The sequence below is a fragment of the Blennius ocellaris genome (genome assembly GCF_963422515.1).
Source record: "Blennius ocellaris genome assembly, chromosome: 15".
Classification (NCBI taxonomy): domain Eukaryota; kingdom Metazoa; phylum Chordata; class Actinopteri; order Blenniiformes; family Blenniidae; genus Blennius; species Blennius ocellaris.
Genome location: NC_137664.1, coordinates 11439855 through 11463125, shown reverse-complemented (window position 1 = coordinate 11463125; position 23271 = coordinate 11439855). Strand labels below are relative to the sequence as shown.

The 23271-nt window shown below is 39.6% G+C and overlaps 2 protein-coding genes across 2 annotated transcripts; one reads left to right on the top strand and one right to left on the bottom strand.

Annotated features, from left to right (window-relative positions):
* Positions 1-1857: 1857 nt before the first annotated feature.
* On the bottom strand, positions 1858-13227 carry morn5 (MORN repeat containing 5; the record flags this gene model as incomplete). The annotated part of the gene is made up of 5 exons (XM_080509916.1): positions 13159-13227; positions 12743-12890; positions 10471-10582; positions 9925-10056; positions 1858-1973 (listed from the first exon to the last, which is right to left on the bottom strand). The coding sequence occupies exons 1-5, from the start codon at positions 13203-13205 to the stop codon at positions 1858-1860; spliced, it is 555 nt and encodes a 184-aa protein (XP_080366042.1). The 5' UTR covers positions 13206-13227.
* A 1610-nt stretch (positions 13228-14837) lies between these two features.
* Positions 14838-20731, top strand: ndufa8 (NADH:ubiquinone oxidoreductase subunit A8). Its single transcript, XM_080509757.1, has 4 exons — positions 14838-15003; positions 16028-16191; positions 18595-18760; positions 20260-20731. Exons 1-4 carry the CDS (start codon positions 14953-14955, stop codon positions 20395-20397), a joined length of 519 nt encoding a protein of 172 aa, XP_080365883.1. The 5' UTR covers positions 14838-14952; the 3' UTR covers positions 20398-20731.
* The last annotated feature ends 2540 nt before the right edge of the window (positions 20732-23271 follow it).

Below are 23271 nucleotides of genomic sequence, written 5' to 3'. Positions count from 1 at the left end.
AAACTGACCAAGGAAGCAGGACTGAAGCTTCTTTAATGCCGTCAGAATAATGAGGATGAACTTTAAGAGGGAAAAGTCATTGTGGCCCGAGGGCTGGGCCCACACAGTAGACCACACCAGAGGTAAGACTCCTGTCTTTTCTCTTTAACCAACTATGAAGGAAACTTTAAATACAGACGTAAACTTTGATTGTTGAATTTTTTTTTTTTTCTTATTTGGAATGACATACTGACTTTATGACATCTCAAAATACCACAAACTTCCCACTTCCATTTTTTGGTAACTTTTCTGATAAATTGAGTTAAATAAAAAAAAAATAAGAATAATGATGATGTGCCTTACCGTTTCCATTATTAATGGAAACCAAACATAAAGTGATTGTTAAGCAACTATTTGGATGGATTTAAATTTGATTATAGATGGCAATTTCTGAGGGTTCGGTTCATTTAGTAAATCAAAAAACTGGCCGACTGACTGTCGTTTGTTTTTCATCTATTGGGTCAAACCACAAAGTCCAGCACTGACGTTGTGCTTCACTAAATTTGATTTGAAGTCATCACAATCCTAAAAACAGGGGGGAAGCCTAACATGATGCGTAATAGTCTTAAGTTCACGTTCCTACAAAATTGGATGAGTTACTTTTTTTTTTTTTATGTTTCCCAACAAGTGTATTGTCACTAATTTATAATTTATATGGTTGCCTGTTCAACCTTTGTGTGTTTCACACAAGGAGGAAAATGGAGTATTGGTACATTATGGACAATATACAACTGAGTGGCTTTGTACATAGTAATACGTATGGTATGTGTGTGTGATTCAGTGTGTATGTGTGTGTATTGGCAGGGGTAGCGAGTGTGCATCTGTATTTTAGTGCCATGGCCATTGTGTGAAGAACAGGATCCAACAAGACCTCAATGTCCTAGTATTTATTGAGATGGTTAATCCCTGTAAAGCACTTTTCCCTCCTCTTGAAATGGTTTTGTTTTGTTAAAAAACATGAAATTAAACAAAAAGTTTATTTGATAGACTGTGCATCATAAATGTTTTGTGTACTACAATGCAATAAAATAGAATGTGATAAATTTGTGGCTTTGGTATCATTTCTATAACAAAAATATGCAAAGTCATATTTTACTTGTCACAAAACTAAATGTTTGACAGAAGACACAGAAGAGTGGGTAGAGCATTTAAACTGCATTAAATGAAAAGACTCATTCAAACAACAACAAAAAAATGCATGAGTTTTATTGCTTTTTCTGAAGGCTTAATATGGTTAAGTGTAAGTGCCTGTCAAAGAGAGCGAGAGAGAGTGAAAGAGAGGGAGAAGAAACATTAATTCTCGCATCAAAGCTAATCTTGAAAGCCTTTATTTCTATTCTATTCCTGACATGAAAAAAAAGTAACTTAGCCACCACTGATACTCTGATTTGTTCTGAAAAGAGCATGATCTTCAGTAAGTATAGACAAGTACCGTGTGTATGCTACTTGTACAACCACAATACAAAATATTGAGAATATTCAGTTTCAAAGGAAATGTTTTGCCTGCAACAATGTATTTAAGTTCATGAATGGTCCATCTGCAAGCATTCTTCCTATAGCTAATAGTATGCAGTTTTAGTATCAGTCAATTGGAAAATGACTGCAATTGCACAAATCTGGTGAAATTTGTTTTTTTCCCCTTACAATAAGAAGAATCCAAATTATCTACTTTGTTTCCTAACTTATACACACCATCATTGAAATTGAAGTGAATGCACAAATAGGGAGATGTTACTTCTCTAAAAGTAAAATGACAAAATACAGCAGGGAAGGCCAATATGTTTTTATTTATTTTTTGCATGCTTGAAAAGTACACCTTCAAACTGTGTCACGTTGCTCCATTCCTCTGGAGGAGACTGTTTCTGGATCCACCCCTGCAGATGCATTGCAGGCCCTCCGACAAGTTCGCACTATCCACTCATGTTCAGAGTCATCTGCAGGACAAATATTAGGTTGTTTTTCATTTGTGCTTTGGAAAAAAAAAAGTGGAGTAAAGGTGAAATGTTAATCTAGTTGTTTGACTTGTTCACAAATTAATACAGTGAACCAAAGAAAAAGGGGGAAAAAATGCATGTGATGTTGCCTAAAAAGTGGTTGCACTTATTTTGTGTGTACTCGGTTAAATGGTTTAAATTAAAACGTGTAACCACCAGTAACCTGCGTGATTAAACTGCAGGTCATCTGAAGTGCGAGGCTGCAGTGTGAAGTGCCATTCATGTCTGGGGAAGATAAGCGTGACGATTAGTAGAAAATAACTTCTCAGAGCCACTTCAGACACGGATAAATAATAGCCCCCCAAAAATGGACACCAGTTTATTATTATTTTTTTTAAAGCGAAACGACTGCCAGAGGAGCTGATAATAAACCAGTTTTTTCGTTGTTAAAAAGTGAAACGAGTAGCTAATTGCAGGGGGAAGTGAGCGTTCTGTGAGGAGCGCGCGCAGCTGCACGCACTTGAGCGGCTCGCGGGGCCTCACCCCCGGGGTCCACGGCGCGCGGGGCTCCATTGTGCGGGGGAGCAGGTCTGCGGCTCTCCCACTGATTGGACGTAATTACCAGCGAGGGGCGTCAACACTAACAGCCACTTCAAGTCCAGCGCACCTCCTCCTTCTCCTCCTCTGTCTGCTGCTCCTTTTCTACCTGCTCCGACCGGGAAGGTCAATTTGAACTCGGGCGGACACCCGGGCAGCTGCCGTGGCGAGCGCGAGCTCTTTGTGACGCACTCGTTCGCGGAAACTGGTCGTTATTAAAGCCTCTACATATCACCGTGTTGCCATGGGACTGACCTCAATTAACCACCACCGGCAACCTTCCTTAATGATAATTAGATTGGGACTATTTTATATATTTGGCTGTAATTCCGCCCACTTCAAATTGTAAAGCAGCGTTTATGTCGGGATTGAAGTCACGTGTAATTGTCATGTAAGTTATCTAAGGGCACAGGTGGCTGATGTTTTTAGGCTGATCCCTGCAATCTGAAGACACATGGACATTTTTGAGGGGAAATCGAGGTTTACCAGTGTTTAGCAGTCACTACAATTAACTTAAAGACAGCCGAGGACTGCCAGGTTGCAGATACAGTACTCTTGTTTTTACAGTGTAAACATGGCGATTGTGTATTTTTAAAGAGAACATTTTTATTTAAAATAATTGTAACGTTTAGCACGCTTATCGTTCATTCTCTATACTGAATAATACAGGAACAAAGATGAAGCAAACATAACATGGTGATTTAATAAGGTGAAAAAATAGGTTTAGAGAGAAAATTGTAATTTTATGCACATATACAGCATTTCAACTAAATGTTTGAATGAAAAAAAAGGTAAGAATGTACTAAAATTATGCAGACAAAATGCAAGATCATAATTAATCCAAGAGGTGCACAACAACTTGCAAAGGATATTTACTTTCAAAGTGAAAACCTCCATATATCACCATCACTTAATACCTTCTATTTCTAAAGTATAACGTTAACTGCTTGGGTTTCCCTGTGTTATTCTTGTTGCTGGTGAAATACATTTTTTATTATAAAACTTTTTTTTTTTTTAGCAAAAGAGAGGATATGGAAACAGGAGAATGGCTATTTATGATGAAGCAGTGTGCATATTCTACAATCATCAACAGGCTTTTGTTGTGACTCTAAATGACCACTTAGACCAACAAGTGTGTATCGATATTTGAAGTTACTACAGCATTTGTGAAACCAAGTATCTGGCTGAATGACCTATTTTTTCAAGGGTATCTCAAGTACATTTTGAAGGATGGAATGATCAAGCACACTGACCTTTTAGCTGAAGTGATGTGAGTTTAAAAATGATCCATCCTTACAGTGTATGTACAGTGTACTCTCTAATTTAAGCAATAAAATTTGATTTGTAATACAAGTTTATTTGAATCTTCTTTTGTTTTTTTTTATTGCAGTTGACTTGTTAAAAGAAATTGGAATGAGTGAGTCCTTTTTTCCAAGATAACTTCACCGATCTATAGTTATTCACTCTAATTGTGTTTTTCTATGCTGCATGTGTTACAAATGTTCCCTGTCAATGTTATTTGTGATTGGGTCTTATTGCAGAAGTTCTGAGGTCCACCGTAATGATGAGTGCATAGCCACAAAGCTTCATATCTCTGCTTCCTGTTTGCGAATTTTAAAGGCATCATAGGCCATCGAAGATTTGTGGTTATGAGAAGCACACATGCCAAACCTGTTAGTGGCGACAGGATAGGAATATAAGGGCTGAATGACCTCCTCTTCCTATCATCGTTTTAAAGTAATGTGTACCGGCTGATAGTGCAAGGAGCCTTTCAGAACACAAATGTAATTGTAAAACAGACACACCATACGTTCTTTCTTTGGCTGATATCCTTCTGGACCAGGAACCAGCTTGGACAACCTTTATGCAATGTACACAGGAGAGAGAGTGTGTGGAAGCGATAATGGCACCTTGTTAAAGTCTGTTTATCTTAATCCTTAAAATACACTCAGAGGGAAAAGTGTTTCCTTCCAGTCTAATGGTGGCGATTTAACACTCAAACACGCGTTTATATACCACGACCTACACACTGGATTAATTACAAATATGAAAATCAATTTTCTATCGTACAGATATGCATAACAAAGAATCGAGTTTGGCCAGGTTGGAAGGCGAGATTATAACAACATTTCTGTAATACTAACATTAATAGGAGAAAGGAGTGACTCAGTGACAATATGAGATCAAACTCTGAAACTGCTCCACTGACAGCAACCAGGGACTTCACTTTGTGGATTAACTCGGGGGTTATTATATGATAACATAGGCACAATTTGAGGTTTCAAAGAGGAGGCCCAGTGAAAACTAAATGTGACTCACTTCGACATCTACGTAGGAATAGATCTCCTTCATCAACAGAAATGCTGGATGGTTTTCCTCAGTAAAGAGTGGTGGGTTTTACTATGAAAGAGAAATGCTGGTTTTGATTAACTTGATCCTGTTTTGTAAAAAAAAAAAAGAGATTTCTAATTTTACATTTTTTTGGAAAGCAGTGTTATGGTTGGTTCCACTTCTCGGAGTCCGACCTGATTTTTATCTGTCCATGAAACACCTCGCCTGGACGGGGACAAAGGGAGGGGCTGTGGCTCGGTCACCAGAGGTGTTTTCCTTGGCAGTGGAATGTTTTTCAGTGTGGACCTCTTTCTGTGCAGAGTTTCAAATGGAAGCGCTCACTGCAGAAACAGGAAAGCGCTACAAATAATATGGCAACACATGGCTCCTTCTGAAGCTGCCTGTTGCCAAGTGCAAACACAGCACACACAACTGAGAGTGTGTGTGTTTGTTTGTCATAACAGAACATGTTCAATCAGCCAGTGGCAGGGATCTGATTGTGCAGATGTGCCCTATGTTTCTTTTTGCTCATTCAATTTTTTTTTAATTACAGCAAATGCAAATGTCTTACATTGTACCTCCAAACAGCATCGATCATCATCAGCAAGGCCAAATTATGGTTACGTTACTGAAGTTTGCTGGGAAGGAGATACAAATAACCTCTTTAGCTCTTTTGTTTATGAAATGCAGTACTTAGTTTGTTGATTGTGTGATTTGTATCACAGATTTATCAGTAATAGTTTCCTTGTGTTGTTGCCTGTTTGGCTTGGTGGTTGTGACACCCTCAGGTAAAACTACATGTTTGGCGCAAATACTGTCATCATATCGAAAGAGAAAGTTCATGAAATTATAAAACACTAAGGAACACTCATTCATCTTCACACACAGTATGTTAAATACAGTTCTGTTCTGAACTATTCCTGGTCTCCAGTCCTTTCAATATGCCAAATGTGCCAAGAGTAAAGTTTCGACTTCCTCATGAAACTTTAAAGTTTCATCCAGAACTTAAAATCACACCTGATATCTGCCACCTGAGATCTACAGTATATTTCTGTAGGGAATGTGTTTATTTCCATGGAACAGACAGAACCAACATTCAAAAATCCTTTTTCAAATGAAAATGAAAGGACAAATATGCTCCAATTTGACATTTCCTGCTTTACAAATGTCTTTGTTTACCCATCAGAGGAGAGATCCATTGAGGTGACAGGAGACAAGTAAATAATAAAGTTGTGGTAAACTGTTGCTTATCTCTTTTGTGGCTTTAACCACTTTCACCTCGGTCACATTTACAGAGACCAAGGTGTTTGTCTGGGTTTCACACATTGAAAATGTTTTCCATTAATCCCTTAATCTTGCTACAGTCCAAACATTCCTAACATGAAGCCAAATCTAATTTTGTATTTTTTTTAACCATACTTCTAAAAGCTATCTTTACCTTTGTGCCATTTGCTTGTGTCCCAGTGTCTTCTAACCAAGCAGCCGGACGCTGCAGCGCTCAAGTGTTGGGTCGGTTAGTTTGTGAGCTCAAAAACCTTTGCAAACTACATGATTCAGGAAAAGACAGTTCGATAATTAAATGATACAGTAAATAAGTCGATTTCTTTTTATTCTTCAAAAAAAGGTCCACAGAACAGGGCTGTCTGATATGTTGACTTTTTTTGTTTTGTTTTTATAAAATTGGTGTTCAGATCTATCTGCAGACCTGATGTATTATTTTCAGGCAGACCTGATTAGAGAACATTACAGTAGCCAATGCAAGATGTAACAAAAGCTTGTATGTGGTACTTCAGCGTTCTCAAATGACAGTCGGTCGTATTTTGGCTGCAATTCTGAGTCAGATTTTTTTTTTTTAAAACACACCAAGATTGAAAGTGATGTGCTTGTAAGATTAACTGAGGATCGTGGATTAACACAGTTTTTATAGTCATCATTTCTGTTGCAATTCTTTGATACACATATTAATCCAGTGTACGTCATATTTTGGAACTTGTTTTCAGTTCAGCTCAAGTTTAGGTTCGATAAGAGGAGCAGCCCACTATTCCTAATATACTGGCCGACCTCATTGAACACCAGAGATCCATCCTTCTATATCATTTTATCAGTGTAGAGTCAGTGGCTGGTGCCAATCCTAGTTGAGTATAGCCATAGTATACACCCTGGACTGGTCACTAGTCCATCACAGGGACAAACAGTGAGTAGGACCACCAAACACACACTTTCATTAACTTGACATTCATCAATAAATCCCAAACACATGCTATTGGATGGGAGCACCGACAAAAAACAAAACAAAACACAGATTCTTCACACAGAAAGGCCTCGAGACAACACTTAACCAGGGATAATCTGTGAGGTGTGAGTGCTGAACACACTTTGCAGCTCACCATCTGAACTGATTATTATAAGTGACAGTATTGTGTAGGAAGAAATAAGGTCACTATTAAGACTGGGTGTAAATGGACTGACTCAGTCCTTTGAGTCTGCTTGTACTTCTTTATAAATCCTTCTGTCACGCTGCATTTGTGCAGTTGTGCACCAGAGTTTTTCCACATATTCCTGCATACATGCAGGCGTCGATGACAAGAAATTGCCTCAACTCCAAAAATAATCCATACCCTCTTGGGAAATATTAGCAACGGATCCTATTGTTTTACTCTTTGGCACTATTCCAGGAAGAACTGTTTGTCCAAGTTAGCAACAGTAACTAAGAGGGGGAGCAGGGTTTTGTAAAAGGTCAGCTTTGGCCAGTACGTGAAGTCTCGCCTGATATTTCCTAGCAACAACATGTAGTTCAAGGATTTAAAATCTGAATCATGTGTGTTAAAACAATTCCACATGCAATCATTTGTGCAATTTTTGTTAATCTGAGTGTGTGTCCTCGCCAAGTCCGCTACACTGGGAGCTCCTTCCTCTTTCTCGCAGCAGCGAGCACCCCCATTGGGAGGGTGGGTCTTCCCTGTGTCCCATCATCCTTTCAGTCCCCATCCTGGGCGGAAGCCACACGGCAATAAATTCAGTCTTCACACCCACTCTGACAAATATACCTTCACCTCCCAGGGTTGAAAAATAAATCCATACAGGATAAGGGAGCATTCTTCTCAAGAATTGTATACCAAGACAAAAGGGAGAGCGCGCGCAGGCATAAATAGTGTCAGTAGTACACAAGCGTATACAGCAGCACACATCCCACCACGCACACACGAACACTGCCAAACATTGCACACATGAATTAAACAGTTCCTGTTTGACTCCGCATCCAACTAAATCATAACAGAGAATCAGTCTTGTTGGAAAGTGTTCAGTTCCTCTTGTTTTTCATCTCATCTTCCAAACCCACCCCAAAAAAAAAACCTCTTTTTGTTTCTATCCTCTCTTGTTGCCTTAATCTATGGCTTTTTTTCTCCATTCATCCACTAATCAATATCAGAACTGAAATGATAACTTACAAATGCCATCAAGGAAATAATTACAAAGCATATTTCTGTCTTCTTGCAGATGCTGATGACATGCGGTGGATCTTCTGCAATTTCTGCACTTATTTGCACTTATGTGCAGAAATGACCAACTGGGAGATGCAAAAAGTATCTGGATGAATACATGAAACATTTATAGACTGCTCTGTTATTGCCAAATACTCTGCAACTAAAAATGTAAGGAAGGTTTTAAAAAAGAAAAAAAAAACTGGCTCAGGCGTATACTCTCTGTTTAGTTGTTTTTCAAACATTTTGATTAAATACAATCCATTTATTATTAGCATTATTCAGGATGTTCTAAATTATATCTTCAGAAACCAAACAATTCTGTTCAGTGTTGTACCTGTAAGCATTTTTCAGTCTGGACCAACTACTGAATATTATAATCCCTGATGCTACGATGTGAGCTGTGTCGAATATTATTTAGCTGTCTAACATTGTCTGGTGATGTAAAATTATGGCGGATACAAGATGATATGCACAGTATGCCAGAACATTTAAGTTTCTTCCTGGACACCTGACAGACTGCATTCACTTCAAATCAGGAGTTCAAAACTGGGCACTCATTCAGCTCAAGAAACATGTCTTCAATTTTCCACTTTTTTACAAATACAAAAAGAATTGTCTGTGGAGGCACGTTTTATCAGATCTGTAACCTCCCATCAGATAATCCAGAGGCGGTCCATTAAAATCACTCCACAGGCTTTGTCTCATCAAAACCTTACCAGAGTCAACAAGCACACTTTCAAGCTTGTTAAAAGGTCAAGTTTGAGCTCTATCTGAGATTGTTGTTTTGTTGCTGCCATTTCAAAAGCAGTTATTTGCTCTTTGTTTTTGTCATCTGCCGTTTCAGCGTGAGACCAGTGTTATCCACAGTGTTCAGTAGGACTGTTCTCCATGTCCAAACCACCAGTAGGTTTTTTTTTTTGCTCCATTATGATGGGATTTAACTCTGAAAGACTTTTGAGACTTTCCTGGTTGTAATGAATTCAGCCTTTTCAAAGAAACATTTTGTGTATGGTTTTGGACAGAGTTACTATCTTACTTCAGCAAGCTTTTAGTAAATTATACCAACAGTAAGACAACTGTAGGAATGAATGTTGTACAAAACAATGTACAAGTTCATGACATATTTGTTTAACACGCGAGTCGTAAACCTTTGCGGTCATGTGCACGTAATTAGAAATAAAAGTGTCATGTATTTTTCATCACTTTATCTGAGTACAACTGGCTATGATGTGTGAATAACACCCAATTGTCAGTTGGAGCCAATTGGGCTGCATTTTAATATTCACACTAAATACACACATCCTTAATTAATGCATGCAGAAAAGTAAATAGTTATCATCCCGACAATAATATGTGAATTGTGGCCTTCAGCATGTCCACTTTTATTGAGCTCATACTCGGGGCATAATGCACTAAATATCTTCAGATAAAATGTAATACACTGAGAAATATACTTATTTTGACACATCTCCTGCTGTCAGCCATATTGGGTGTGAAAGTGTTACTAAAGTGACATAAACAGCACATTTTCTGCTCACCTGCATTTCTGAGGAATCTCCCAGCGTAGGAAGTGACGACTCTGGTTGTTGGGTCATAGAAACCATCGCCGCAATCGAAACATCCATCGGGGATGGCTCTTGGAGGATGTAGATCAGTTATTTGAGATTCTCCTGTGTGGACACGATGGTTGTTTTGTATCGGAATAAAATTTACTTTTTATTATTTTGAAGACTCATACCATTATGCTATTTATATAAACCTGGCAGTTGTTTTAGTGTTTGATATTGTTACACATTAATGTTCAGATTCTGGGTCCTCAGACTTTTGTAATGGGTTTCGATGGGTATCATTACAAAAGGAAGTAAAAACAGCTCCATAGCTCCAAGAAGCCTCCATTTGTTTGGTTTGCAGCATGTCATCAAGTTTCTGGGATGTGATGAGACTTATCTTATTTTTACATCCTCCAGCATCACCCACCAACGTCGCGTTTCCACCATGAACTCCAGCCAAACTGCATTGTGTTCATATGAGTGGGAATAATGAAGAAATGATGTAACACAGTGAGCAAAGAACTGAATTCTAACCTGAAGGTCTGAGGCTGTTGCACCTCTCACTATAGAAACGTCTGTCATAATTATCACAGTAGTCCCAGTTCTTCTCCTCGTACTGCAGTCCATCAGCAAAGATCAATGACCCCTTGAAAGGAAGCAGAATGAGAACAGGGGCCTCTACAGTCTGATATGATCAGAAAAATAAAACATATAAACCTATGAATGGTAATGGTTTTTTTAAAATAGGATTTTTTGTTTGTTTTACTACTAAAAACCTGGAAAATCTTTACATTCAATAATTTGTATTGCAAATTCTGAACAAACTGCAATTTTCTTTCGGAAAAAACTGAAATCCACCTGCAACACTGTTTCTCAGACGTTTGCGGTCAGCCGCCTGCAGCATCCAAGTGTTTATGAACTCACTATCCTGGCTTTGACTTGACTGCTCTCTTGACAGCACCAGATGAGTTAGCTTTTGGTGATGCAAATAAGGGACATCACTTTTTTTTAAACCCTTTTACACTTTGCCATGTCGTCTCACCTTGAACCCACTTGCAGGTAAGTCTGTGCTGGCAAGTAACACAAGTGACACTCCTGCTAATTCTCAAGCAGGCATAACATCATTAAGAAATGAATGTTCATCGCGACTGATAAATTGTGTTGCTACTTTTGGTATTATGAACAAAAGACCTGCGATATGTGCATCTTCCGCCACAATAGTCTATAAAACACAGAAAAAGACAGATTTCAAGAACTGAAACAAAACCACAGATACTTATGACAATACACAGGCCTCACTGTTGACAGTTTTCAGTATTCCTTTCAAAGTTTCGGCAAGGACTGCTACATTCAAGATCTGAAGGCTATCCTGCGTACCCCAGACGTGGTTTCTGGAAAGATAAGTTGCTATTGAGGTTTTCAAATGTCACTTTTCGATGTATCAGGCTCTGCAAAAGAATTTAAATGTCCCTCTATTGTCTTTGAATGGAGAAGTCTTCGTGATGGATATCGGAAGACCTCAGCAGATAAAACCAAAACTGTCTGAATAGATGAATATCACTTGAGAAAAACAGAAAAATATGTCTTTTGGTCTTTTGGGTGAACTGGAAACTGGTGTGTGTGTGTGTGTGTGTGTGTGTGTGTGTGTGTGTGTGTGTGTGTGTGTGTGTGTGTGTGTGTGTGTGTGTGTGTGTGTGTGTGTGTGTGTGTGTGTGCGTGCGTGCGTGTGTGTGTGTGTGTGTGTGTGTGTGTGTGTGTGTGTGTGTGTGTGTGTGTGTGTGTGTGTGTGTGTGTGTGTGTGTGTGTGTGTGCGGACTATACAGTTAACATATGCTGAGAAAAGCATTCGATACAATATCTCTTTGCATTACCAATGCAGTATGGAGTCACCAAATGAAGAGAAGAAAAGACTCATTAATTTAGTCACTGTGCAACAATCATCTCACAAAGAGACCTTTTTACAGTATATATTTAAACCTGTCTCTCCTGGAAAAGTGCAGGTGTTCCTAATGACAATAATTCCCCTGTGGCACTATAATGTACCACATGTCAGTGGACCTCTGAGCACTATGATCCCATCTAACAGCTACACACTGCAGCCATAATTATGGCTGCTAGCTGTACAAAAAATGTGTAAAAACTTAGAAAGTTTCACGAGTATGCAAGAGCTCTCCAATTTACTTACACATAGTAATGAGTTACATTTTGGTTTCAAAACTAGGATTCTATTTGCATAACTGCAATTCACATCCACATGTTGAAAGTGAGTCTTTAAATAAAGGGGTTGCATAATTAGCTGTAACCATGCAGATATCACTTTCTCAGTATGAGTTTCTGGGTTCAATGGGTTGTTTTGATCTGCCTTGTGTATGGAGGTGTATTTCTTTCTTTTGGGCTGGCATAAAATACAGGTGTGGGGCATTCCTGGGCCGGGGTTAGTTATGGTTCAGAGCCGTGATCAATTCAAATGAACCACAACTGCAGTGATGATAATAATTGGAGTGATCACTATTGTGGCAAAGCCCATGAAAGACTGGATCAGTTCTGAGTGGACTGAACTTTTCTACGGGGGAAAGAAAGAGAGAAACCAAATTACTGCGACAATAACGGTGAGTGATTGCTAAAAGGGACCAGATGGACTATCAACTATAACCAATGTGAAACACACAGTCATGCATGTGAATGCATACATTCTGACATGCATGCGAGGACACATACACACACACACACACACACACACACACACACACACACACACACACACACACACACACACACACACACACACACACACACACACACACACCTGCTCAGCTATGCCGTTTTCCCAGGTGGTCTCATATTTGCTTCCATTTGGAAAGAGTAGCACTCCTCTGCCATGGAACTTCCCATCTTTCATCTCACCCACATACTTAGTGTCTGTGGGAAAGGTGTACTCTACTTCTCCATCCATCCTGAGAGAGAGAGAAGAGGCCACACAGCAGGTTAAATTGATCACTGTCACTCATAGCAGTGATCCAGTAAATATATATATATATATATATATATATATATATATATATATATATATATATATATATATATATATATATATATATATATATATATATATTTTTTTTTTTTTTTTTTTTTTTTATTATTTTTTTTTTTTTAATTTTATTTTTTTTTAAAAACGGGATAGGACTGTTTACAATTTACCTAGAAACAATCGTCTTTATTTACCTGCCATTTTTAGTTCCTCCTTTACAGTTGCTTCCAATGAACTCCATTAAGACACCAGTCTGTAGCTGCTGCCCCCCCCCCCCCGAAAAAAAAGAAGAATTAAACAGATTAATTACTTGCAGCATTGAATGAGTCCTTGCTGCTGAGAATGACATATGAATATTGGACAGATGTGGCAACATTATAAAAGTTAAATGAAGTCTCTCGCTGAAGGTACGACGAACCTGTTGTGGCTCAAAGTTGAAGAATTTTAAAAATAAGTTGAAAGGTTTTCCCATCCACTTCACTGTTAAAATAATTCAAAAAAGGTTAAATGTTTCAAAAGGTTTAATAGATATGAAGTACTTTAAAGAGGATGAAAAACAAAAGTTTTAATGTTTGGATTGTTTAAATTGGTGAAGGTTGTAAAGAGGTATAGGCTGAAGAAAATCTGTTTTAATCTGAACAAAATTTATAGAAAAGTTGAAATATTTTAAAAGGTCTAAAATATATTAAAAAGTTGCAACATAGTAAGAATGTTTTTAAAAAGCTGCACATTTGGTTCAAATTGGTTAGGCTGCAGTCAAGGGTGGAGGAATGAATTTAACAGTGTGTGTGTGTGTGTGTGTGGGGGGGGGGCACATATTATAAACCTGAAAGATCCGTAAATAGTTTAGGCAGAAATTAACTACATCACAAACCGCTCATAAAAACCACTTCTCCCCCTTTTTCCGGAACAAAATAGCTTGAGTCTTAAACAAAGCATAATGGTTATGTCATCACAGGACTGTACCTTACCAGCAAGCTAAATATTTCAGCAATAAAACCTTAAGTAAAACAATAGATCGTAAAATAGACCTACTCAGTTTGAGACTCAATACAGCACATTTGGACAAAGATAAAAATATAAAAAATATAAAACAAGATTTGTTCTTGTCTAGCCATTAAACATTTCAGAGCAATTAATGATTTATTTGAACATTATATTAGGCGCTCAAATACGATTTAAATTAAAAAACACAAATAAAGAAAAATTTAAATGAAGAGTTTATGGAAAAGCCAGTTATGTCGCCAAAAATATGTCAATTGCTTTAATATGCTTCGATTTAATACCCGAAAATGAACTAATGTTATCATGGGTACATACAGGAAAGCTTTACTGATTATTTTTCCATGTACTTACGGAAGTTACGCTTGAAATGTGGTGGATGAACCCTTTGAAAAGCGATTTGTACAGCCAATTTCACTATATTGTCACGCTCCTTGACGTTGTTTTGCCACTACCGGAAGTCAGGCTCCTTGAGCGCCTTAAACCAATTCGCGGTCTTTGGTAAAGTATGTGGGTGGTTTGCGAGTTAGATCCAGCCCGCCCTGCTCCGACACGTACTTCTCAGTGGGACCGAAGTTTTCTATTATTATTAACCCGGAGTTCCGGACTAAAAGAATACTGGGCTCCTTGTGAGTGTACCGTTACCATGGCAATGATGCGACCTCCAGTCAAAGTGAGTGATGATCGCTTGAACGAAAAGCGACATATTTTTTTATTTTTGTTTTATTTTTCACCACTAAATTCTGACTTCCAAACGCAGACGAAAACTTGAACTTAAACAACGATTCGTTGTTTTTCTTTTTCTTTTCTTTTTTTGTCAGCGCGCATGCGTCTCTCTTGCTGCGTCATCAGTACGCGCGTCCCCACTGTCAGGAGGAGGCGGCGCAGTAAACTGACCTTCTCCGCGGCCTCGTCGGTTGTCCTGGAGCCTGACGGGGACCTTGAATGTTTTTCTTGATTACCTGTCGTTGTTTTGATTGTTAGCAATGCCTACGACACTGGAAGTCCCTTCTCTGCAGGAGCTCAAGGTGGATGAGGTGAGCAACGAATCCCGTTTCGCCTTTAACACACAAAGACGGAGGAGCTAACAAGCTAACCGGTTAGCTACTGGGTTTCCTCCACATTTTGCTCAGCTGCTGATGTTGTTGTTATTTACTTTATCCGTGCAGCTGTAGTGCTCAAACACCCGGACCTGATAGTCTGTCAGTGGGATATCTCTGCGTCGACGTAAATCTATTCTATTCCAAGCAGTTGTGTTGCATTTACCATATGAAACTTAGCGCTAACTTTTTCACAGCCTTCAAATCGACCATTTAACAGTCTTCAATAACATTTATTTCATCCCAATGGGAACAGTAACTTTTGTATGACGTCTCATATATGTGTCAGCAGTGTTGTTTGGCACACTTAACTTGTCCTTGGAAGTCGGGTGACGACTGTCGGGCAGCCTGTGTCCTGTCGCAGTCACGACGATATCAAGGCTCTAACAGGCTATTTTAACTAACCAGCACGTTATTTTTTAGTTAATCAATTATTTGAAATTATACTCTATAATGCGCGGATGTTGGTATTGATAGTTCTAATATCTTTACACAGTTTATGGATTACATGTCCTGCCACTCAATATTCTCATTCTTTTTTTAAATAAAGCCCACCAACTTGATAATAGTTTCCTATGATATGAATAATGTTCTATGTTGAATTGGTTAAAGATTGAATAGTCTGCACATATCAAAGTGTCTTTTTTTAATCTGTTGAGGCTCTAAATGGAGTTCACAAAACAAAGCTGATTAGTATTGATGTCTTGTGAAAGGATTAGTACAGCAGGGTTTATAGAAATCACCACGGTCACACCTGACTTTTCAATGTAATGACAGTATCTTTGGGCTCTCACTAATGGATATTTAGAGAAACGTGTCATCCTATGTAATACATTTAAAACTAGTACTCTACGAGGAAAAATTCCAATTCTAGGTTCATGCTGAATAATTTTTTTTTTCGTAATTGATGCTTTCATTTGACTAATTTCTGTAACATACAACTGTCTTTTTGTTCGTCCAGATCAACGTGTCGTCTGCGGTGTTGAAAGCTGCTGCTCACCATTATGGCTCCCAGTGTGACAAACCCAACAAAGAGTTTATGCTCTGCCGCTGGGAGGAAAAAGACCCCAGGAAGTGTCTTGAGGAAGGAAGGAAGGTCAATGAGTGTGCACTGAACTTCTTCAGGTGAGATTTTGGTATCAAACACAATGTTGATATAGAAACAAGAACAGAAACATTTGTTTGAAAAGGTCAAAACAAAAAGGGAGCTCTCATACTTTTTAAAAAGCAGTGTAATTACTCATACTGAGGGTTGTATTTATTCTTTAGGTTTAACATATATTTCTTTGGCTGATTAAAGATATATCCCTACGAGGTTTGACTGTTGTCTGCCACACATTTGCTGGTATATCAGAAGCTCAAAGTTGCTTATGTTCAGTTGTACACATTCATAGTTCGCAGTGTGAGACGGATTAGGACACTGTTCATTTTGGCACCGTTGTTGGAATCTGGGAAACTGAACATTGTCCTCGTGATCAAGGGACATTTACAATGTGGCTGAATTATAGCGCAAACGGAGCCCAAATTTGAGCTGTGTGATGCCAAAATTGCTGCCGGATGCTAAAAATTAATTTGTCAACTTTGTCTTGACTGCCTTGATTGAATGGTCTGGTGCAGGACAGAGCAAAGCGAGCCACCCAACGAGATAGCTCGTCCAAAGTCTTTCCAGTCGTCTTCAGAGTGTCGATATAAGTCGGGGCAAACATTTTTCACACTGTTCCGAATAATCTCAAATGTATCTCATTGCAGGATTAATGAGTTCCTTGGACTTTCACTATTCACTTGAACAGATTTGTGAGAAATATTCATTGGATGTTTCAAACAGATCTTTGACAGCTCATTTTTTTCAGGATTTTAATAGTTTTCTGTTTTATAAGGTCGATAAAGAGAATATCTTGGATTTTCAATACCAACACCACATGGTTAGATACAGAAGGTCTTGTACAGGTCTGCTGCTGCTGCTGTTGTGATGTTGTCTGCATTGCAGAATCTTCGAAAAAACAGACATTTGTTTTCCCCCTTTGTTCCCCCTGCATATTATCTGTGTCCTGTTGGAAAGCACTCGTGACAAAAACAAGAGTTACAGAAAACATGTTGAAAATAAATGCACTGAGAGTGGAAAGGCATGTACCAGTAATATAATGCAGCTGTTTATATTGCTTATATTAAGTTATTCAACCATTGTTTGCTCCAAATTTGTTTTTTGTTTTTTTCTATTTCAGGTTCTTCAGTGTATAATCACATGCATTTATTGGAAATGTATAACATGTCTGAATTTCTGGATGCTAAATGAAATGCAAGCATCAGCAATCAATAAAAAAACAGTTATTCAGGACTAATATGAACCATCAGCGAGATTTATCTAAATCCTTTTTTCCTTCTTCAGCAGAAAAAGCGCTTATTAGTGCGAGAACTCATGACAAGTACATGTTACCCCTGAAGCCTATTGCGCATGTGTGTGAGAGTTTGAGGAGGTGGTCTGGCATCTTTCACTCTTAACTGCTGTGTCTGTGTTTACTGAAAGTTTGAGACTGAGCTTCAGTTATCTTCCGATGATTCTGCAGTAACTAAGGTGCTTTTGTAAGTGTGCAACAAACAGGTTGTGTTTTTGGTTCCCCTCCTCTTAAAAAAAAAAAGAAATGCTCTCAAAACACATGACCCTTCGAGAAGTACTTGCAATTATTATAATGAGGACAGATTTGCGAAAAGTTGTAATTGCTGTCGGGGCCTGGTTTGATTCTCAAGTGTTTCTGGCAACTGCCAGCCGCCGGCATGCGCGTTAACATAGTTCTTGTTAAAGCTTGCCCAAAGCGATAAAATGTTTTAATAACTCAAAACCTTTATCGAAGAGTTGTACATTTCTTTTTTTATATAGATATATTTTAGAGCAGGTCACAGCCGTCCGTCTGTATGTTTGCATATATCCCGGTATAACTGCACGGGGGTGTTATCAACATATTGTTGAAATCTTAGTCCTCCTCAAGGATAGGTGATGTCATGCCCTCTTTCAGCTTGTAAATATTGGGCTATTTCCACTTGACCAGCACAAATAGTCACGAGTGAGCGTATTAACGTAAGAGCTATCGCCATTAATTTTCACCGTGTGTCCAGTTAGCAGTCAAGCAGCACCTTCTCTTTGACCTCCTGTTAACGTTTTTACACAAAACACCTCCCACTGCTCCGTATGCAGGAGTAGATCACCTTTCAACATTATCTGGGTGTGTTCGTCAATCTTGGGAAAACTTTTTCGGGTTTCCATTTCCTAAAAACGATAGTGTATGAAATTTACAAAGGAATAAAATCAGTTCAGCAGACTTGGTAATGTCTACCTCAATTGGTCTCGTTGCCTTTTTTTTTTTTTTAAATACCATCAATTGTTTCAAGAAGATTTCAAGCTTATGCATCAAAGGGTCACATTCTCGCCTTCTTTATTTCACTGTTGCATGTCGGCGTCTGATTTTTACGTCTTGCTGTATTTTTTTTTTCATTTTTATTTTCTTTTCTTGTTGTTTTTTTGGTGCCTTTTAGGCAAATCAAGGGGAACTGTGCCGAGTCCTTCACGGAGTACTGGACCTGTCTGGATTATACAGGCTTGGCGGAGCTGCGTCACTGCCGCAAGCAGCAGAACGCCTTCGACAGCTGTGTCCTGGACAAATTGGGATGGGAAAGACCTGACCTGGGAGATCTTTCTAAGGTGAGACTCATGAGGAGATTGTGTGCTTTTACAATGTGAGCACCTTGGTTGATGGGCTCTATTCTTGCTGATTGTGGGCTGTGCAAGAGGGCCTGATTGCATCTGCGTAGTGGCCTCATTCAACTCCAGTTCGTGGAAGGCAAATCATAGGTTTTTGGTTTTCCTTTGCACAAGAGTGGCATTTTTAAGACTTGAAAAGCGACGGGCATCACTAATTAGGTATCGGAGAGTAAAAACAAGCTCAAAAGCCGATCTTAATACAGGATTTTTGGACATTCATTTATGTTGTCTTTAAAAGACACTTGCAAAAACCTGGAAATCTATGAATGGCTGTAATCAACATTCTGGCTGTTTTACATTACTGTGTGTGTGTGTGTGTGTGTGTGTGTGTGTGTGTGTGTGTGTGTGTGTGTGTGTGTGTGTGTGTGTGTGTGTGTGTGTGTGTGTGTGTGTGTGTGTGTGTGTGTGTGTGTGTGTGTGTGTGTGTGTGTGTGTGTGTGTGTGCGAAGCAAAACAGAACTGAAATCTGTATGTAGTGCCCTTAACTAATATTTCATTGCATATTTTTGGAGATAAAAGGAATAAATTCAGTTTTAAACAACTCCATTTGAGCCATCTACTAAGCTGTTGTACGGCGACACTTCAACTCACCGACCCTGCAGTCCACTCTTGGCCTCAGTTGGCGGGGGCTGGGTTAGAGGCGTGCTTCACTGTCATGGGGTCTATCTACACAGTTGGTAGCAGGATGGACTCTGATCAGTTGATATATAAAGAGCAGACGCCATCAATCTTGAACCAGCTCAATAATGCTGTCAAAACACTCGTCAATGGAAGCAGCCACCACCAACAACCCAGCTCATTGTATTGGAGGAGGACATTTTTGTTACCGGGACCATGAGAGGCACTTTGTGCTGTGTTCTGTCACTGCAGTGATGACGTCACAACTTGTGCACCAGGGTGGGAAGATGCAACCCATCTCTTTTAATTTGAACCAAAAATGGGCCATAAATCTGAAATCTGCCCAACGTGGACACATCACAGACTTTAGCCCGTTGCAAAAATCCACTGAATATATCAGTTTCATTGTAGAAATGGTGTGTTTGATAAGTTTAAATTGTGTTTTTCCTTGTAAACATGATTTATTTCTTGTCTTTTTATTAAGTTTTATTGCTGTTTTTAAATCATCTTGATTTTATCTTATCCTTTCTTATATCTTTTATCCCATCTTTTATGTTATTGGGTTTTATCTTGCTCTATGACTTATGTATTTGGGCTACTTACAATGCTCTTACATGTCTCTTTGTCCACTGCTTAAATATAATTCCTTTATGGATTGATTATTTGATTATATATTATTATATATTATTATATTATAGCTTGAAATGAATTGCCTCATGTGGAATGGATAAAGTTGTCTGAACTGAACTGAATAGAACTGAGGTCTTTCCATTCCTGTTTTGTTCGCTGTTGTTTTTATTTGTTTGGTTTTGTGTTTCTAGATCACCAAAGTGGCGACCGCACGACCCCTCCCAGAGAACCCCTACCACTCGCGACCTCGCCCCGAGCCCAACCTCCCTATAGAGGCCAAGCTGGAGCCTTCCAAGCACGGCAGCAGGTTATTCTTCTGGAACTGGTGAGGCGGGTCCAGAAAAATCAGTCAATCCTCCAAATCCCTGAGCTCTGTCCAAAAACAGCAAGACCACCTGAGACTATTGCGATCATTGCAAATATATAATCCCATGCAATAAGGATGCGGTTTCTTTTGCACCTTCAACTTCACAAGGTTTGAGTGTTGGGTTTGGACAGGGCTCATGTCCTAACAGTCTTTTCAGAACAGTTCGATAAAGGAAAGAAAGATGGACGGTTGTGAGAACAAAACCATGAATCTGTACGGCTTTCCAGACCACCTCTGTAAATGTGATAAATGAACAGAAACAACATGCTGTTATCATTGTTGTCGGATAATAAAGACATAAATTATAAGATTTGAATTTGTCATTTTTTTTCAAACCTTGCTTCGGGGACTATTAAAGGGATTATGGTACAAAGAGTCCGAGTGTTTCAGACTTGCACTTGACGAGAAACGGCCCTTATCATACTGGCCTCTGGATCTACGAAACATGCCAACAGTAAATCGATGTCAACTTTTCCAAACTGTGGTCACAAGTTAAAAAAACACAATGTTTTCTCCTTAAAAGAGCTGCTGAAACATCTACAATTAATACAAACCCTCAATGTAACACATTTGGACTAACTTAGATCCTGTATTTATATTAAAAAAAAAATAAAATTGCCACCAAAGTACAGGACTTCTGAAGCAATGGATCTGTGTTTTGTCAGACTGGTGTAGTGCGAGGTTAAAGGTCAAGGTTTGGGGTCACTACCTGCAGCCAGAGAGGGCTGCTTCTGCTTCCTCCTTTTCTTACAGCTCTCTTCCTGCCTCTGACCTGGACTGGACGAAGACCAGAGGAGCACTTTTCAGATATGCACAGCCAAGTGTGATAAAAAAATTTTTTTATTTTTTTTTACTGTCGGCACGTGCACTTTGCACACGGGTGTCTTTGACCTTAAATGAATGCAGAGGAGAAACAATTTCAAAGACGCAATTGAAGGACCGCCGGCGAATGCTTGTGTCGTCACACACGACTGGGCGCCTGATGAAAAGTTACCATAAAAGCTGCATCAGTTTCGGTGTGCGTACTGTATCTAAAATCTACAGCAGTAGTAGTTCTGGTTCGATGTGCACAGACGTCAGAAAAGTTGACTCCTTAACCTTGACCATGTGGTTGATTTCATGAGGGACCAATAGCGGTATAAGATTTGACAGCTTTCTCATACTGAACAAGCAGAGATGTGGCCCAAGGGTTTTTTTTTTTTTTTTTTTTGCATATGATTTAAAAACATCTCTATTCAGAGCAGAAAATCACAGGGACTTCATATTTGAAGGAGGCTGACAGCCATCTGCAGACAGTCACTCAGATTTCATTCAGAACGAGAGAAAAATAATACACGTTGTGCTCACTTTTGTTTTTGCTTGTTTTAGATGGATTGTTGATATGATGCCTGTTGAGCGTCTTATCTCTACGTTCTCAACATATTTCCCACCAGTTCCTCCTTAACCTACAGACGGCGAGGTCAACCGAACAGAGTCGCAGCCTATTTCCAGAGACGACCACATATATTTTCACTGTGTACAGATGCACAGAGTGGATTTTGCAGCCCGGAGCGCGCGCGTCTCCGTGTCTCTGTGGAGGCGTCCCTGGCGATGGTTGCTGAAATCCCCTCTCAAGGTGTGGTCTGGAACTGTGGCTTGCACAGGAAACGTCTGACAGACCCGCTTCTGACCTGGACCGCGGGACAAAGAGAGGAGGGAAGGAGAGATGCAGAGAGGAAAGGAGGTGTGGACGGAGGGAAACCCGAAGGAGAAAGGGGCGAGGGACAGACGGGAGGCGGTAAGTGGGGAGGGAGGGGGTGCGAGATGAAGATTGGAAAATGTAAAGAGGTGGTGGGAGTGAAAATATGAATAAACTGTTAATAGAAGGCAACCCCCCCCCCAAAAAAAAAACCAGAAGGTGAGTAAAGGAAAGAAAGATCCAGGGAGAGCAAGGTGGGAAATGACATGGACGTGGGCAGACGGAGCGGGGGTCTCTGAGGTTGTTTGGAGGCTGGCGGCGAGGCCCCGGGGCTCGTGGCAGGCCCTTCTCCATGCGACTTACAGGAAGCGGAGGGTCATCGTTGTTTGACACAGCTCCGCCACAGGAAACGGGCTCTGGCACAGGAAAGAAATACAATACGGGGCTTTCATGAAGCTACAGCCCGCCTGGGAGCCCCGCGTGCTAAAATACTCAAACAGCCCAGCTTGTTCATAACACATAACTGTCAATATTCCCATTGTTCAATGTCAGGTTTGACATCATTAAATGAAACGTTTGAAGTGGTGAATAGCACCAGCAGTCAAAGCTGGGAGATTTTTTGGTCTCTTTTCAATAATTAACTTTCAAACAGATGTCAAAAAATTTGATTTTGACGCAGTTCGCCATGGAGCGTCACATTAAATTTGTGATCAATGTATGAAGATAAACAAAACCCGGTGCGGAAATCTAGACAACAACATTGCCATTGAATTCTCTTTTTTTTTCCCCTTCTTTCTAAATAAATACATAAATATAGTGTTATTGACACTACACGGTACTTTTCATCCTTGACACATCTGCTGCATCAGTACAGCGAAGAGCCCCGGGACATGTGGGTGCACTCCACCAGGCCAACTCCACAATGTAGGTGCGTTTGATTTGTTTATGTTGGTGAGCCTTCCTCGCCGTGTGGCTCTGTGATCTTAGACGGTGCCGAGTGCTGCTTTCATGTGTCCCCCCCCCCCTGCATAAGGTGGCTTTGAACTGGAATGCAGGTTGCAGAATGAAACACCCGCCTACTCTGTCATAAGTGCCACCACCACCGCCGCCACCCCCACTAATCTGAGAGCTTCAAAAGGGCAAACTTTCCAGGAAACA

Excerpts from the sequence above, each read along its gene's own strand:
- ndufa8 (XM_080509757.1), top strand. The coding sequence starts at position 14,953 with ATGCCTACGACACTGGAAGTCCCTTCTCTGCAGGAGCTCAAGGTGGAT. Across the intron at positions 16,192-18,594 it reads TGTGCACTGAACTTCTTCAG|GCAAATCAAGGGGAACTGTG; the intron begins GTGAGATTTTGG and ends GGTGCCTTTTAG. Across the intron at positions 18,761-20,259 it reads ACCTGGGAGATCTTTCTAAG|ATCACCAAAGTGGCGACCGC; the intron begins GTGAGACTCATG and ends TTGTGTTTCTAG.